Source organism: Hypanus sabinus, chromosome 4 (assembly GCF_030144855.1).
Source record: "Hypanus sabinus isolate sHypSab1 chromosome 4, sHypSab1.hap1, whole genome shotgun sequence".
NCBI classification, from domain to species: domain Eukaryota; kingdom Metazoa; phylum Chordata; class Chondrichthyes; order Myliobatiformes; family Dasyatidae; genus Hypanus; species Hypanus sabinus.
Window position 1 is genome coordinate 84,077,107 of NC_082709.1, and position 16,471 is coordinate 84,093,577.

The window sequence follows — 16,471 nt, forward strand, 5'->3', positions numbered from 1 at the left end:
CACAACTCCCTGAATCGGAATTACTAATCAGAATTGTAAAGAAATAATAATGTAGATATGAAAGATCCAGGGCCATAGAATCAGTACTTCGAGTGATGATGTTGTTGGATCAGTACTTGGACCGACGATGTTGTGGCAATTACAGAGACTTGGATGACTCAGAGGCAGGAATGGTTACTTCGAGTGCCAGGCTTTAGATGTTTCAGAAAGGACAGGGAGGGAGGCGAAAGAGGTGGGAGCGTGGCATTGTTGATCAGAGATAGTGTCACAGCTGCAGAAAAGGAGGAAGACGTGGAGGGATTGTCTACTGAGTCTCTGTGGGTGGAAGTTAGGAACAGGAAACGGTCAATAATTCTACTCGGTATTTTTTTATATATATAGACCACCCAATAGTAACAGGGACTTCAATGAGCAGATAGGGAGACAGATTCTGGGAAGGTGTAATAATAACAGTGTTGGCGTGATGGGAGATTTTAATTTCCCAAATATTGATTGGCATATCCCTAGAGTAAGGGGGTTAGAGGAGGTGGAGTTTGTTAGGTGTGTTCAGGAAGGTTTCTTGACAATATGTAGATAAGCCTACAAGAGGAGAGGCTGTACTTGATCTGGTATTGGGAAATGAACCTGGTCTGGTGTCAGATCTGTCAGTGGGAGAGCAGTCTGGAGATAGCAATCATAATTTTCTATCTCCTTTACCATACCATTGAAGAGGCATAGGTGCAGACAAGTTAGGGAAGCATTTAATTGGAGTAAGGGGAAATATGAGGCTATCAGGCAGGAACTTGGAAGCATAAATTGGAAACAAATATGCTCAAGGAAATGTAAGGAAGAAATGTGGCAAATGTTCAGGGGATATTTGCATGGAGTTCTGCAAAGGTACATTCCAATGAGACAGGGAAAGGATGGTAGGGTACAGGAACCGTGGTGTACAAAAGCTATTGTAAATCTAGTCAAGAAGAGCAGCTTACGATAAGTTTTTAAAAACTAGGTAATGATAGAGATCTAGAAGATAAGGCTAGCAGGCAGGAGCTTAAGAAATAAATTAGGAGAGCCAGAAGGGACTACGAGAAGAGCAAGAGGATAAGACGTGAGAGAATGGGACCAATTGAGTGTGACAGTGGAAAAGTATGTCTGGAACCGGAGGAAATAGCAGAGGTACTTAATGAGTACTTTGCTTCAGTATTCACTACAGAAAAGGATCCTGGCGATTGTAGGGATGACTTGCAGCGGACTGGAAAGCTTGAGCATGTAGATGTGCAGGAGCTTTTGGAAAGCATCAAGTTGGATAAGTCACCAGGACCAGATGAGATGTACCCCAGGCTACTGTGGGAGACATTGCTGGGCCTCTGGCAATGCAATGACCTTTGCACCATCAATGTTGTGGATAGTGTGGAGGGCTGTCAGAAGTTACAATGGGAGATTGATAGGATGTAAAACTGGGATGAGAAGTGGCAGATGGAGTTGAACCCAGATAAGTGTGAGGTAGTTCATTCTGGCAGGTCGAATACGATGACAGAATATAGCATTAATGGTAGTGTGGACTCTTGGCCTAGTGGGCAAGGCATCAGACTAGTAACCTGAAGGTCACTGGTTCAAGCCTCAGCTGAGGCAGCCTGTTTGTGTCCTTGAGCAAGGCACTTAACACATTGCTCTGCGATGTCACCGGTGCCAAGCTGCATGGGTCCTAGTGCCCTTCCCTTGGACAACAGCGGTGGCGTGGAGAGGGGAAGGCCTGCAGCTTGGGCAACTGCTGGTCTCCCATACAACTCTGCCCAGGCCTACACCCTGGAAACTGCAGGCGCAGATCCATGGTCTCTCGAGACCAACGGATGCCACCATTTAGGACTCTTGGCAATCTGGAGGATCAGAGGGATCTTGGGGTCTGAGCCCATAGGACACTCAAAGCTGCTGCACAGGTTGACTCTGCGGTTAAGAAAGCATATGGAGCATTGGCCTTCATCAATCGTAGGATTGAGTTTAAGAGCCGAGAGGTAATGTTGCAGCTATATAGGACCCTGGTCAGACCCCACTTGAAGTACTGTGCTCAGCTCTGGTTGTCTCACTATAGGAAGGATGTGGAAACCATAGAAAGGGTGCAGAGGAGATTTGCAAGGATGTTGCCTGGATTGGGGAACATGTCTTATGAGAATAGGATGAGTGAACTTGGCCTTTACTCCTTGGAGCAACTGAGGATGAGAGGTGACCTGATAGAGGGGTATAAGATGATGAGAAGCATTGATCATGTGGATAGTCAGAGGCTTTTTCCCAGGGCTGAAATGGCTAGCATGAGAGGACACAGTTTTAAGGTGCTGGGAAGTAGGTACAGAGGAGATGTCAATGGTAAGTTTGTTTGTTTTTTTAAATAAACGCAGAGAGGGTGAGCGTGTGGAATGGGCTACTGGTGACAGTGTTGGAGGTGGATATGATAGGGTCTTTTAAGAGAATCCTGGACAGGTACATGGAACTTAAAAAAAACCAGAGGGCTATGGGTAACCCTAGGTAATTTCTAAGGTAAGGACATGTTCAGCACAGCTTTGTGGGCCGAAGGGCCTGTATTGTGCTGTAGGTTTTCTATGTTTCTATGGAATGGAGGCCCTGAGGTGGCGTGTCACTGCATGTGTGGGTGGGCGAGAAGGAATGAAACTTGTTTTGCTGTTAGTGTGTGCTGTTTTGTTCCACCGAGCATGGTGAAATGCTATGTTGGCGCCAGCATGTGTAGCCCCAGCACACTCGGGTGCGCTGGCTGTTAACATACATTTCACTCTATGTTTCAATGTACCTTTAATAAATAGAGCCATTGAACACTATAGCAGTTAGAGATTCTCTAGTCCACAAGTGTGTGCCAAAGTATTAATCTGCCTAGCCCATTGACCTGCAGCTGGACCACAATCCTCCATACCTCTCCCCTCCACATACCTATCCAAACTTCTCTTCAATGTTTAAATTGAATCTGTATCTACCACTCCCATCTGCAGCTAGTTCTACACTCTCACCACTGTCTTGAGTGAAGAAATTCCCCCAAGTTGCCCTTAAACATTTCACCTTTCATGACTCTGAATCTGAAATAAAAAACAGAAAATGTTGGAAAAATTTACGAGAATACTCTGAGAGAAATTGCTCAGGTTTCCACCGCTTTTCATTGTAACTGAGACATTCTATCTCTTTGGGGAATACAAGCATTGTTTCAGTTTCAGAGCTTCCACATCTGCAGATGCTTTAGATTTCCAATTAGAATGTGATGCTGACAGATTTAGAGCACATTTCCCATGATCTCAACTTCCAGCAACAACTGCAAGCTCTCAACAAGCCCACTCGCAACAGATTAAAGATAGCTGAGGAAGTGGTGGGTATTTGAAGCTGTTATCCTTCAGTTAATTAAAACTTACCGTTAATGTTCATAGGACAGACAATGGAGTGACCGGTGGGATAATGCTCTCGCGTCCTTTTCAGCTGCTTCTTGTGAAAAATGTACCCTAGTCTGGTCTTTGTATACAAGGAGTATCTGAAAAAAAGCATTGGATATTAACACAGAGAGACAGAGGAGAGGTTGTTGTTGGGGAGGGGGTGGAATAAGTAAAGAAAGAATCACAGGGAGGATCATGTTAAAATATAAGACCATAAGACACAAGGCTTAAGAACAGAATTAGGTCAGTCAGCTCATTGCATCATGGTTCATTATCTTCCCTCTCAACTCCAGTCACCTGCCTCCTCCCTGTGACTCGTCATCTTCCACTTTTAAGTATTCCCAATGACTTGGCCTCCACAGCCATCTGAGGCAATGAATCAATGTAATTCATCACCCCCAGCTAAAGAAATTCCCCACCCCTATCTCTGTTCTAACCAGGCATCCCTCTACTCTGAGGTATACCTTCTTACCCAAGTCTGTCCCATTATAGGAAACCACCTCTCCATGTCTGCTCTAGCTAATCCTCTCAATATTCGATAGATTTCAATGAAACTGCATCATTCATCTAAACACCAGTGTGTGCAGGACCACAACTAAATGCTCCAATTATGCTAAACCTTGCATTCCTGGGATCATTCTCATGAACCTCCTCTGAACCCTCTCCAATGCCAGCACACCATTTCTGAGCTAAGGGGCCTAAAACTGCTCACAGTACTCCAGTCTGACCAATGCCTCATATAGCCTCAGCATCACATCCCCGTTTTTATATTCTAATCCTCTCAAAAATGAATGCTAACACTGCATTTACCTTCCTTACAATCTACTCAACCTGCAAGTTAGCTTTTAGGGAATCCTGCATGAGGACTCCCAAGATAATTTGCACCTTAGATTTCTGAATTTTTGTACATCTTACCAATAGGACGAGTCACTGTTAAGTCAAATTTGCTGACATCTCAGACAGAGCCTCCCACCTTTATCACAGCTCAGACACAAGGCAGAACTTCCTAAACACTACCAACACAGCAAAAATCAAGTTCACTTCACACCTAGACCATAAGACATAGGAACAGAATTAGGCCATTCAGCCCAGTGAGTGTGCCCGCCATTCCAAGGTGGCTGATCCAGAACCCACTCAACCCCATACACCCGCCTTCTCACCATATCCTTTGATGCCACGACTGGTCAGGACAACATCAACTTCCACCTTAAATATACCCACGGACCTCATGTTAACCCCTTCATTTCCGGAATTATCCTCAAACATCCTCTGGGCTCTCTCTAATGACATTTTTTTTTAAATATGCAGGCAAAAACTGTGCAGCCTTATAAAGCCTCCCTATTATCTCCCTGTTTTTATATTCTATTCCCCTTGAAATTAATGCCAACATTGCATTTGTCTTCTTTACCACAGATTCAACCTGTAAATGAACCTTCTGGAAGTCTTGCATAAGGACTCTTAAGTCCTTCTGATGTTTAAACCTTCTCCCCAATAGTCTGCACTATTGTTCCTTTTACCAAAATGCATTATCATACATTTCCCAACACTGTATTCCATCTGCCACTTTTTTGCCCAATCATTCAATTCGTGCAAGTCCTGCTATAAGCATATTACTTCCTCGGCACTAGCTACCCCTCCACCTATTTTTATATCATCTGCAAACTTTGCCACAAAGCCATCAATTCCATTATCCAAATCACTGACAAACAATGTGAAAAGTATTTGTCCCAATACTGTCCCAACGAATACCACTAGTCACTGGCAGACAGGCACTCATTGCCTCCTGCCTGTCAGCAATTTCTCTATCCATGCCAGAATTTCCTGTAATGCCATAGGACATTATCTTGTTAAGCAGCCTCGTGCGTGGCACCTTTTCAAACCCTGCTTGTTACTTCCTTGAAGAACTCTTAACGGATTTGTCAGGTAAAATTTCCCTTTACAGAAACCATGCTGAATGTCTTAGCTCATCTGCCATTCCTTTGTGCCCCATTACTACCTCACCAGCATCATTTTCCAGCGGTCCAATATCAACTCTCACTTCCCTTTTACTCTTCATATAACTGAAAAAGCTTTTGGTATCCTCCTTTACATTATTGGCTAGTTTGCCCTCATATTTCATCCTTTTCTCTCCTTATAGCTTTTTAGTTGCCTTTTGTTGGATTTTAAAAGCTTCCCAACTTCCCACTCACTTTTGCTACCTTCTATACCCTTTCCTTGGCTTTTATGCACCAAGGACTTGTTCCCTCACACCTGAGTACAGCCTACCATTTGCAGAACATTAGCAGGGATGAACTGCCAGCTACTTTTACTTAAATTGCAAATTGTGTACACTGAAATTGCATTTATTGCGCATTTGGGCAGGTCACCATTAATGGCTTAAAACTACTCATTGTATCACAGCCCAGCACCACAAGGATTATAGTTGCTCAAGGTGAAAGCTCATTTATTTATTTAGTGATACAGCGCAGAACAGGCAGTTCCAGCCAACAAGTCATGCCGCCCAACAACCCACCTATTTAATACTAGCCTAATCACAAGACAATTTACATGTCCAATTAACCTACTAACCTGTATGTCTTTGAAACATGGGAAGAAACCAGAACACTTGAAGGAAACCCATGTGCTCACAGGAGGGATATATAAACTCCTTATAGACAGCAATGGAATTGAACTCTGATGTCCCGAGCTGTAAAAACATCGTGCTACGCACTTTGCTACCATGGTGCCCCATTACAACAGCTTGTCTGTAACAATCACAATGGTGTAGCTAGCGGTGCTGCTGCCTCATAATACCCCAGTGACTGGGATTCAATCCTGACCTCCAGCTCTGCTTGCGTGCAGAATTCATGCCCTCCCACTAACTGCATGGGCTTCCAGGACTGCTCCAACTTCCTCTCACATCCCAAAGATACACACAAGTTGTAAAGTTAATTGGTTGCAGTTAATTGTCCCTAAATTGCAGGCTGTAAGCAAAACCTTGGGGGCAGGGAGCTGATGGAAATGTGGTGGGAATTACTTTCAAAAGGGATTGAGGAGGATTAGTGTAAATTAGTGCTACATGAACTGGAGGATTTGGCCTTAAATCTCTACAACATCCCATAAGTAGCGTGTTAAACACTGCCCTTGACCTATAACTTAAGAGAAACCATTCCTGACGATGATAATAGTCAATCACAATTCCAAGAGTCGGGAGTCACAGAGAGACCAGACTAGGTCATTACTTCTCTGAAGAACATTGTGAACCAAGGTGGGCTACAGCAACAATCTGATGATTTGTTTTTAATACAGTCACATTACTGATATTAATTTTTTCTAAATTCCAGGCTTAATTAAATGAGTTCAAGAACAAAAAAAAACAGGAGCAGAACCAACACGAGGAAATCTGCAGAAGCTGGAAATTCAAACAACACACACAAAATGCTGGTGGAACACAGCAAGCCAGGCAGCATCTAAAAGGAGAAGCACAGTAGACGGTTCGGGCCGAGACCCTTCGTCAGAACTAGCAGAATCAGCCCATTTGGCCCATTGTGTCTGCTCCACCAATTGATCATGACTGATTTATTTTTTCCCCTCTCAAACCTACCTGCCTTCTCCCCAAAACCTTTGATATCCTCAGGCAGGAACCCATCGACCTCAGCTTTAAAGATAACCAACGACTTGGCCTCCACAACTGTCTGTGGCAATGAGATTCACCCTCCTGTGGCTAAAAAAATCTTCCTCATCTCCATTCCAAAAGGACATCTTTTTATTGAGGCTGTGCCCTCTAGTTCTAGACTCTCCTATTATTAAAAATATACTCTCCATGTCTATTCTATCCAAATCTTTCAAGATTCAAGAGGTTTCAATTACATCTTCTCCTGACCCTTCTAAGTAAGCAAGTACAGGCCAGAGCTATCAAACCTTGCCACCCCTGGATCATTCTTGCAAACCTGCTCTGGACCTTTTCCAGTATCAGTACATCCTTTCTTAAATAAGGACCTAAAACTGCTGACCTCAACATTACATCCTTGCTTTTATATTTTAATTCTCTCAAAATGAATGCTAACATTGTATTTGCTTTTGTTACCATTGACTCAATCTGCAAAGTTAACCCTTAAGTAATCTTGCACCAAGGCTTACAAATCCCTTTGCACCTCTCATTTCTTAGTTCTCTTCCAGTTTAGAAAATAGGCTGTGCTTTTATTTTTTTCTACCAAAATATATGAGAATATACTTCCTGAGCTTCATTTCCATCTGCACTTTTTGCCAATTCTCCCAACCAGTTCAAGTCTTTCTGCGGACTCTCCACTTCCTGTAACAAAAATATTTTTAAAATTTCATTCCTAGTTCTTTTCACAAAGGAGACACTGAACATATATTAAAGGTAATTTATTAAAGCCAGATAGTCAAGGAGACAAACTACTTATCCACATCACACAATTACTGCCACAGTAACCAACAGCCCTCTCTCTCTCGGCACCTTATGTGAAGATAACGCACACACAAATAAATTGCCCCTTCAAGCCCCTTATCTCTCACAGTCTTTGACCTAGACATACATACACAACTTAAAAATAGAAACAGCAGGTGCATAAAGAGGAGAACATTCTCCACTGCTACCTAATCTTAATGATGTGCATTCAAAATAAAATTAAAATATTGTTCTGTGAAGGGAAACCAGACCTTATCACGTTCCAAGCTGACACCATTTTGTCTTACAAACTTGCATTTTGTGTTACACATTTTAGCATGTACACTACCAAGGTGGAATCAAATTTAACACTTTAGTTATGCTTCCTGAACACTAGCCTCCCACCCCCTACACAAGTCTTTGTATCATCTTAAAACTTGGCCACACAGCCTTCAATGTCACCATCTAGCCATTAGCATATAATGTGAAAAAAATCGCAGACCCCTGGGGAACACCATTAGTCTCCAACAGCCAACCAGAAAAGGCCCCCCTTTCCTGGACCCCCCCCCCACTGCTTGCATTCTGCCAGTCATCCAATCATCAGTCCATGCTAGTATCTTTCCTGTAACTCCACCTTGTTTTGTTAACCAGCCTCATATGCAGCACCTTGTCAAAGACCTTCTGAAAATCCACGTAAATAGTATCCACAACTCTTCTTTGCCTATCCTGCTTGTTACTTCCTCAAAGAAATCCAACAAGAAACCATGCTGACTCCGCCTATTTTATCTTGTGCCTCCAAGTATCCCAAAACTTCATCCTTAACAATGGACTCCAACATCTCCCCTCCCACTGAAGTCAGGTTAACTGGCCTATCATTTCCTTTCTTCTGCCTCCCTTCTTAAAAAGTGGAGTGATATTTGCACTTTTCCAGTTCTCCAGAACTATTCAGAATCTAGTGATTCTTGAAAGGTCACTACTCATGCCTCAATCATCTCTTCAGCTACCCCTTTCAGAATTCTAGGCTGTTATTCATCGGGACCAGGTGACATCTACCCTCAGACCTTTAAACTTCCCAAGCAACTTCTCCTTAGTAACAATGAATACCCTCAGTTCTTGCCTCTGACTCTCTCAAATACTGGCACATTGCTGGCATCGTCCACAGTGAAGACTGATGCAAACTATTCAGTTTGTTTGCCATCTGTGTTCCCCATTATTTCTCCAGTATCATTTTCCAGGGGCCCAATGTACATTCTTGCCTACCTGTTACTCTTTTCACATTTGAAAAAAAAAAGGCATCCTCTTTTATATTATTGGCGAGCTTACCTGCATGTTTCATCTTCTCTCCATACTGCTTTTTAGTTGCCTTCTGTTGGTTTACAAAACTTCCCAATCACTAGCTCCCCACTAATTTTTTGCAATACTGTATGCCCTCTCTTTTGCTTTTATGCTGTCTTTGACTTCGTCAGTCATGGTTGCCTCATCCTCCCTTTTGGGATGAAATGATTGTGTCTTCTGCATTACTCTCAGAAACTCCAGCCATTGCTGCTCTACCGTCATCTCTGCCAGTGTCCCCTTTGGCCAGCTGCTCTATCCTGCCTCCATAGTTACCTTTATTCAACTGTACTGCTGACACACCTCACAAACTCAGGATAAATTCTATCACTGCCTCCAAAGAGTTCCTTTGCCATTAACTCCCTAATCAAATATAGTTCACTGCACAACCCAAGTTCAAATTTAACCCAGTGCTGTGGTGGGAATCGAACTGGTATGTCAAGATCATTGTAGACCTCCAAATCACTGGCTAAATTGATGGGAATGTGTGAATATTGGTGTAGGGTTAGTGTAAATTACTGCTACATAATCTGAAGGACTTTGTGGGCTTAAGACACATTGACTCTATAATCTCTGATATTTTTACTAATCAAAAAGCTTTAAATATACTAATGACCTCTACAGCTATCTGTGGCAATGAATCTTACAGATTCACCACTCGCTGGGTAAAAAATTCCTCCTCACCTGTTTTAAAAGTACCTCCTTGTATTCCAAGTACCCAATACAATTCCTCTCCATGTCTACTCCGTCTATACCTTTTCAACTCGAGCTAGAAAAGCCATTCCCAAGAGGTAACCATGTTGCAGAGAGCCTGACATCACAGACTGGGTAATTACTTCTTTCACTGGTGAACCAGGTGTGGCATAACAACAATCCAATGATTTTTGTGGTCACAGTACTGATGCAGCTTTTAATTCCAGACTTAATTAAGAGTTCAAATTAAAACCATTGCAGCAGTGGGAATCAAACAAATATCTAGGGATCTTCATAGACCTACACATTATTGGCCAAGTAATACAACCTATTCAAATTAATTATGTGTCGTCTGGCTCTCAGGACATAGTGCTACAGGAACCTTGTACAAATTGCCCAAATAAACATATCCAGCATACGACTCTACAGGACCCATGGGGAAGATATCAATATTATTGAAAGAGTACAGATAAAATCTACAAGGATGTTGCTGGGACTTGAGGATGAGTTATAGAGAAAGACTGAATAGATTGGGACTTTACTCCCTGGAGAATATCAAAAATGAGGACAGATTTGAGAAAGATGGACAAAATTTTGTGGGGTATAGATAAGGTAAATGAAGCAGGATCTTTCCACTGAGGATGAGTGAGACTAAAAGTGAGGTCATGGGTTAAGGGTGAAAGGTGAAATGACTTTGAGGAACCTCTTCACTCAGAGGGTGGTGAGAGTGCGGAATTAGCTGCCAGCAAAATGATGGTTGTGGGTTTGATTCCCATATTTTGGATACATACAAGTTTGGTTACATACACAGGATATGGAGGACTATGGTAGCACAGATTGTTGGGACTAGGCCGAATAATAGTTGGCATGGACTAGATAGGCCAATGGGCCTGTTTCTGTGCGAAAGTGTTATACAACTCTAACCTTGCATGTATCACTGAGTACATAACCACTGTGCTACTAGGCCCCTCACTAAATATACCACACGCTGGATAATTAAAGGAGCTGGGGATCTGAGCAAATTTAAAGTTCAACTATGATGCGCTGTTACCCACAATGCCAGATTCAGTCAGCACATGAATGATGAGAGAAGAGAATAGGCAGACAGCAGATGGCGAACATTTCTTCAGGTGAGCTTGGGCAAAATCTATAGCCCGTTGGATGCCACTTCAGAAGGCATTTGATAAAGTGCCACACATGGGACTACATAACAAGATAAAATCCTGTGGCGTGCCAGGAAAGATAATGGCATGGATAGAGGAATGGCTGACAGGCAGGAGACAGCAAGTCAGGAATAAAAGGGGGCTGCCAGTGACTAGTGGTGTTCCTCAGGGGTCAGTATTGGGACCGCTACTTTTCATGATGTTTGTCAATAATTTGGACAATGGAATTCACGGCTTTGTGGCAAAGTTTGCAGATAATACGAAAATAGATGGTGGGGTAGGTAGTCCTGAGGAAACAATGCAATTGCAGCAGGACTTAAATTGGAAAAATGGACAAAAAAGTGACAGATGGAATACAGTGTTGGGAAATGCATGATAATGCATTTTGGTAAAAGGAACAATATTGTGGACTATTATTTAAATGAGGAGAAAGTTCAAAGTTCAGAGGTGCAGAGGGACTCAGGAGTCCTCATGCAAGACTCCCAGAAGGTTAATTTACAGGTTGAGTCTGTGGTGAAGGTGGCAAATGCAATGTTGGTATTTATTTCAAGGGGAACAAAATATAAAAGCAAGAGGATATAAGACACTCATCAGACCATATTTGGAGTATTATCAACAGTTTTAGGCCCCATATCTCAGATAGGATGTGTTGTCATTAGAGAGTCCAGAGGAGGTTCATGAGGATGATTTTGGGAATGAAGGAGTTACCTTATGAGGAATGTTTGGCAGCTTTGGGCTTGTACACACTGGAATTTGGAATGCGGAGGGGATCTCATTGAAACCTACCGAATGTTGAAAGGACTAGATAGGGTGGATGTGGAGAGGATGTTTCCTAGGGTGGGGTATCCAGAACTAGAGGGTACAGTCTTAAAACTGAGGAGCAACCTTTTAGAACAGAGGTAAGGAGGAATATTTTTAGCCAGAGTGTAATAGGTCTGTGGCAGAGCATTCCACGGATTCAGGTGGAGGCCAGGTCCATGGGTATACTTAAGGTGGAAGTTAATAGTTTCCTGATTAGTCAGGGCGTCAAAGGATATGGCGAGAAGGCAGCTGTATGGGATTGAGTAGGATCTGGGATCAGCCACGAAGGAATGGCAGAGCAGATTTGATGGGCTGAATGGTCTAATTCTGCTCCTATGTCTTATGGTCTTGGAATAGAAACAGCCATCATCTAAACTCCACATTCTGGGTTTATTTTATCTGGACTCAGACCCCTTGCATCTCTACTAAAACAAACAGCTCAAAGATCAATCTAGGTGACAAATCAGCGTGGGTATGCTGCAAGGAGGCAGTAACCCTGCCCCTCCTTGAACTGTCATTTACGCAAACAGCATGAGGTAATGCTGCCTCTCTACGAAACCTTGGTTAGGCAATACTTGGGAGCTCCAGTCGCCTCATTCTAGGAAGGATGTGGAAGCTTTAGACAGAGTGCAGAGAAGATTTACCAGGATGCTGCATAGAAGAGAGCATGTCTGAAGATGAAAGGTCGAGCAAGCCAAGGATCTGAAGGGTAACATCTTCCTATACAGAGGGTGGTGAGTGTAAGGGACGAGCTGCTGAGGCCGGTACAATAGTATCAGTGAAGAAGCACTTGGTACAGAGAAGGGTGGGGCTTGGCGGGAAATGGGCCAAACACAGCAAACTGGGACCAGCTGGGTGGGTTTCATGACTAGCACAGACTGGTTGAGCTGCACAGCCTGTTTTCATGGTGTATGACTCTGCTACAGGTCCAACCTGCCCAATTGTTTCTCCCAAGGGAACACACACCTTCCAGAAATCAGCCTATTGAACTCCCACCCATGCAAATTATTCCCTACAATAAAAGGGACTAAAACAGCAGTGTTTCAGGTGTGGTCCTACTAAGTCCTGTACAGCTGTCTCAAACCTCCCCCCACCTTTATACTTCATCTGCTTTGTAATCAATGCCATTTCCCTTCTTTAATTACCTGCTGCACTACAAGGCTGTTCCTACCACACCCTACTTACCCATCATCTCCCTCTGGTGCCCCTCCACCTTCCCTATTGCCCATGGTCCATTCTCCTCTCATATCAGATTCCTCCTTCAGCCCTTTACCTCTTCCACTTAACACTTTCAAGCTTCTCATCTCAGCACCCCCTCTCCCACCCACCTGGTCTCACCCATCACCTGCCAGCTTGTACTCCTTCCCATCCCCCACCTGTCTTCTTATTCTGGTTTCTTTTCCCTTCCTGATGGAGGGTCTCTGCCCAAAACATTGACTGTTTATTCCTCTCTGTATATGCTGCCTGACCTGCTGAATTCCTCCAAAATTTTGTGAGAGTTCTTAACCCCGAGGCTTTTCCAGCATTTTCTAATTATGGAAACGTTCAGATTTTTTTTGTTGAAAGAGAAACAACGTTAATGCGACAGGTCTGAGTTCCTTTGCCATAAGTTTCTTCTCATGTCATAATGGTCTCAGACCCAGAAACTTACTTTCTCTCTCTCTGCTTGTCCATTCATGTCTACCCATCTAATCATTGCCTCCTGTACTGCCATGATGAGGCCACTCTCAGGTTGGAGGAACAACACCTCATATTCCACCTAATGACATGAACATAGATTTCTCTAATTTCTCCCTCCTCTCTTTTCCATTCCCTGCACCAGTTATTCACCTCATTCTGGTCCCTCTCTCCCATGCTCTACCCTCCTCTCCTATCAGATTCTTCCTTCTTCACTCCTTTACCTCTTCCTCCTATCACCTCCCAGCTACTTTCTTTATAACCTCCTCACGGTCTCAGGTTCCACCTAGAAGATGGAAGAGTACAAGCTGGCAGGTGATACGTGGACAAGAGAAAATCTGCAGATGCTGGAAATCCAAGCAACACACAAAATGCTGGAAGAACTCAGCAGGCCAGGCAGCACCCATAGAAAAGAATGAAAGTCGTGGTTTCAGGCTGAGACCATTCATCAGGACTAACAAAAAAAAAAGACAGGTATCTCTTTTTCCAGTCCCGATGAAGGGTCTCTGCCCAAAATAGAGGCTGTTCACTCCTTTCCAGCTGCAGTCCGCATCAAGCCCAACAACGTTCCTGGACCACAGTGCACCCACCACATAAAACAAATGGCCACAAATAAGTTAATAATATCTTTCAAAGTGCTTGTAGTGCACAGCACGTCCAAACAGTAAACAACTCGCTATGCTAATGACAAGATCGCGGTGGTGGCAGGGTAGTCATTAGTCTCACAGCATGAGGCAAGAAGCTGATAGCCCTACTTACTGCACACAACTCGACCAGCTGGGTTCACGATAACGTTCGAGCATATAAAAAGTAGCCAGCCACGAAAATGCATTTTATCACTGCAAGCATTTCTTATTTTCACTGCGATCCAGCTCCTTTATACTTCTGCATGGATTCCAAGCATTGCACAACCCAGACCAGGTTTGGACAGGACTGGCCACAGATGTGCATTGCACAGAAGTACATTGCGTTTGCTGTGGTGGAGTTGGAAAAACATTTCGCTCTGAATTAGGAGCCTCCAGATCTACTACATTTAGCGTCCTTCAGCCACAAAGTTGGGCTAACCTTTTAACCTACTTTAAAGATCAATCTACCCTCTCTCACTCATAGCCCGCCATTTCCTATCATCTGTAAGCCTAAGAATTTCGTAAATGCCCCTAATGAATCTGCTTCTACCGTCACCTCTGCCACCCTGCTCCATGTACCCACCAAAATCACGCCCCTTGTATAATCGATTTCCGTACTGGGGTATGTCTCTGGTTGCCTACTCAATCTGTGCCTCCTATTATCTTTAGTCCTCTGTCAAGTCACCTCTCATCCTTCTTCCTCCAAAGAAAAAAAACTATCTCGCTCAACCTACCCTGGTAAAATATGCTCTCTAATCCTGGTCAATCTCCTCTGCACCCTCTCTAAAGCTTAATTATGCAACACAATACAATGCTGGTCTCTGAGCGAGGGATGCAGCATCAGGAGATTCTGTCTACCGTTCGGCCTTCGGTTTTAAAGGACGGTTCTCACAACAGTCAATGCAGTACGCAAACGGGACACTGTGAGTTAAAAGTATTTTACTGGCAATGAAGCGTCCAGGGCGGTACGAGGACGTGGAAGACACTAAACTAATGCAACCCTTTCCCGACATGTTGCAGCCTCTGCATCAAGGCCCCGCGACCCCCAAATCCCCAGAGCCAGTATACGTGAAAGACGCTAAACAAATACAAGCATCCTCTGCAGCAGAGGCTCACGACCCTCCACCCCACAAACATTTGATTGACACGCGGTAGATGATTGACAGCGGGATCGCCGTGCCGACGCATGCGCAACCGCTCTCCCCAACTCCACCGTCCTCCTCCGCCTCAGCCCTGCCCCCTCCACCCGCCCCTCAGCTCCGCCCACCTAACATATTCGGACAGCTACTTACGCGATCCTGAAGAGCGGCTTCTCGGTACGAGCCATCAGCCCGCTTCTAGTGGCCAGCCACCGGCGAAAACCCAGGCCTGGACAGCCGAGAGCGAGAAGTGTGAGTGCTCCGAGAGCCAGCACTGCCAACCCACAACCCACGACCAGGCTCAACATCACTGCGCACGCGCAGATTTTCAAATAAGGTCCTGCCCCCCACCATACCTTGTAAGGCAATGAGAGGGCGGGCCACAGTATGATTGGTACTTACGTCACAAATCCAGAGAGACACCCCGCCTTGATCTAGCCAAATTAGGAGGAGAGGCGGGGACAGATTGATTGACATATTTGCGTCGCTCCAGAACCCGCCTCATCCCGCCAAATAAGGAGTTGTGTGGTTGGGGCGGTATCGAGTCTTTACCCAGTTTTCCATTCAACGATAACAAAGTGAGCGTAGGTCTATCCCTCAGTGACTGTGGTAAAATCCTTGACGGAAGGGTTCCCAACATTTTTTATGCCATGGACCATTACCAGTGTGGACCCCAGGTTGGGAACCCTTTAGAGTCTAAGAGGAGGAAAAAATTTAGTACTGAGGCACCGATGAAGAATTTTAATGGGTGATTCATGAGGAAGTAATAAATGAGTATAAAATCCAACTCCCACTCTAGTATATGTAGAACAACTTAAAGAGGTTATATATTTTGGTTGGAAAAATTATACCTAGATAAAATCATGTTCACAAATCCGAACTAGATTTGGAATTGGAATTGGTTTAGTAATTCCTAGAGTGATCTAGGAATAATGGTGCATAGTTCCCTGAAGGTGGAATCTCATGTGGATAGGGTGGTGAAGAAAGCTTTTGATATGCTGGCCTTTATAAATCAGAGCATTGAGTATAGGAGTTGGGATGTAATGTTAAAATTGTACAAGGCATTGGTGAGGCCAAATTTGGAGTATTGTGTACAGTTCTGGTCACTGGATTATAGGAAAGATGTCAACAATATAGAGAGAGTACAGAGAAGATTTACTAGAATGTTACCTGGGTTTCAGCACCTAAGTTACAGGGAAAGGTTGAACAAGTTAGGTCTTTATTCTTTGGAGCGTAGAAGGTTGAG

At 43.9% G+C, this 16,471-nt stretch overlaps 1 protein-coding gene across 1 annotated transcript in view; it reads right to left on the reverse strand.

Annotated features, from left to right (window-relative positions):
- pnkd (PNKD metallo-beta-lactamase domain containing) overlaps positions 1-15,533 on the reverse strand; it is a 55,195-nt gene extending 39,662 nt beyond the window's left edge. The window contains exons 1-2 of the mRNA XM_059967583.1: positions 15,379-15,533; positions 3,387-3,502 (exon numbers count right to left, since the gene is read on the reverse strand). Coding sequence (XP_059823566.1) covers positions 3,387-3,502; positions 15,379-15,533 — 271 coding nt within the window. The remainder of the gene's footprint in view (positions 1-3,386; positions 3,503-15,378) is intronic.
- Positions 15,534-16,471: the final 938 nt, after the last annotated feature.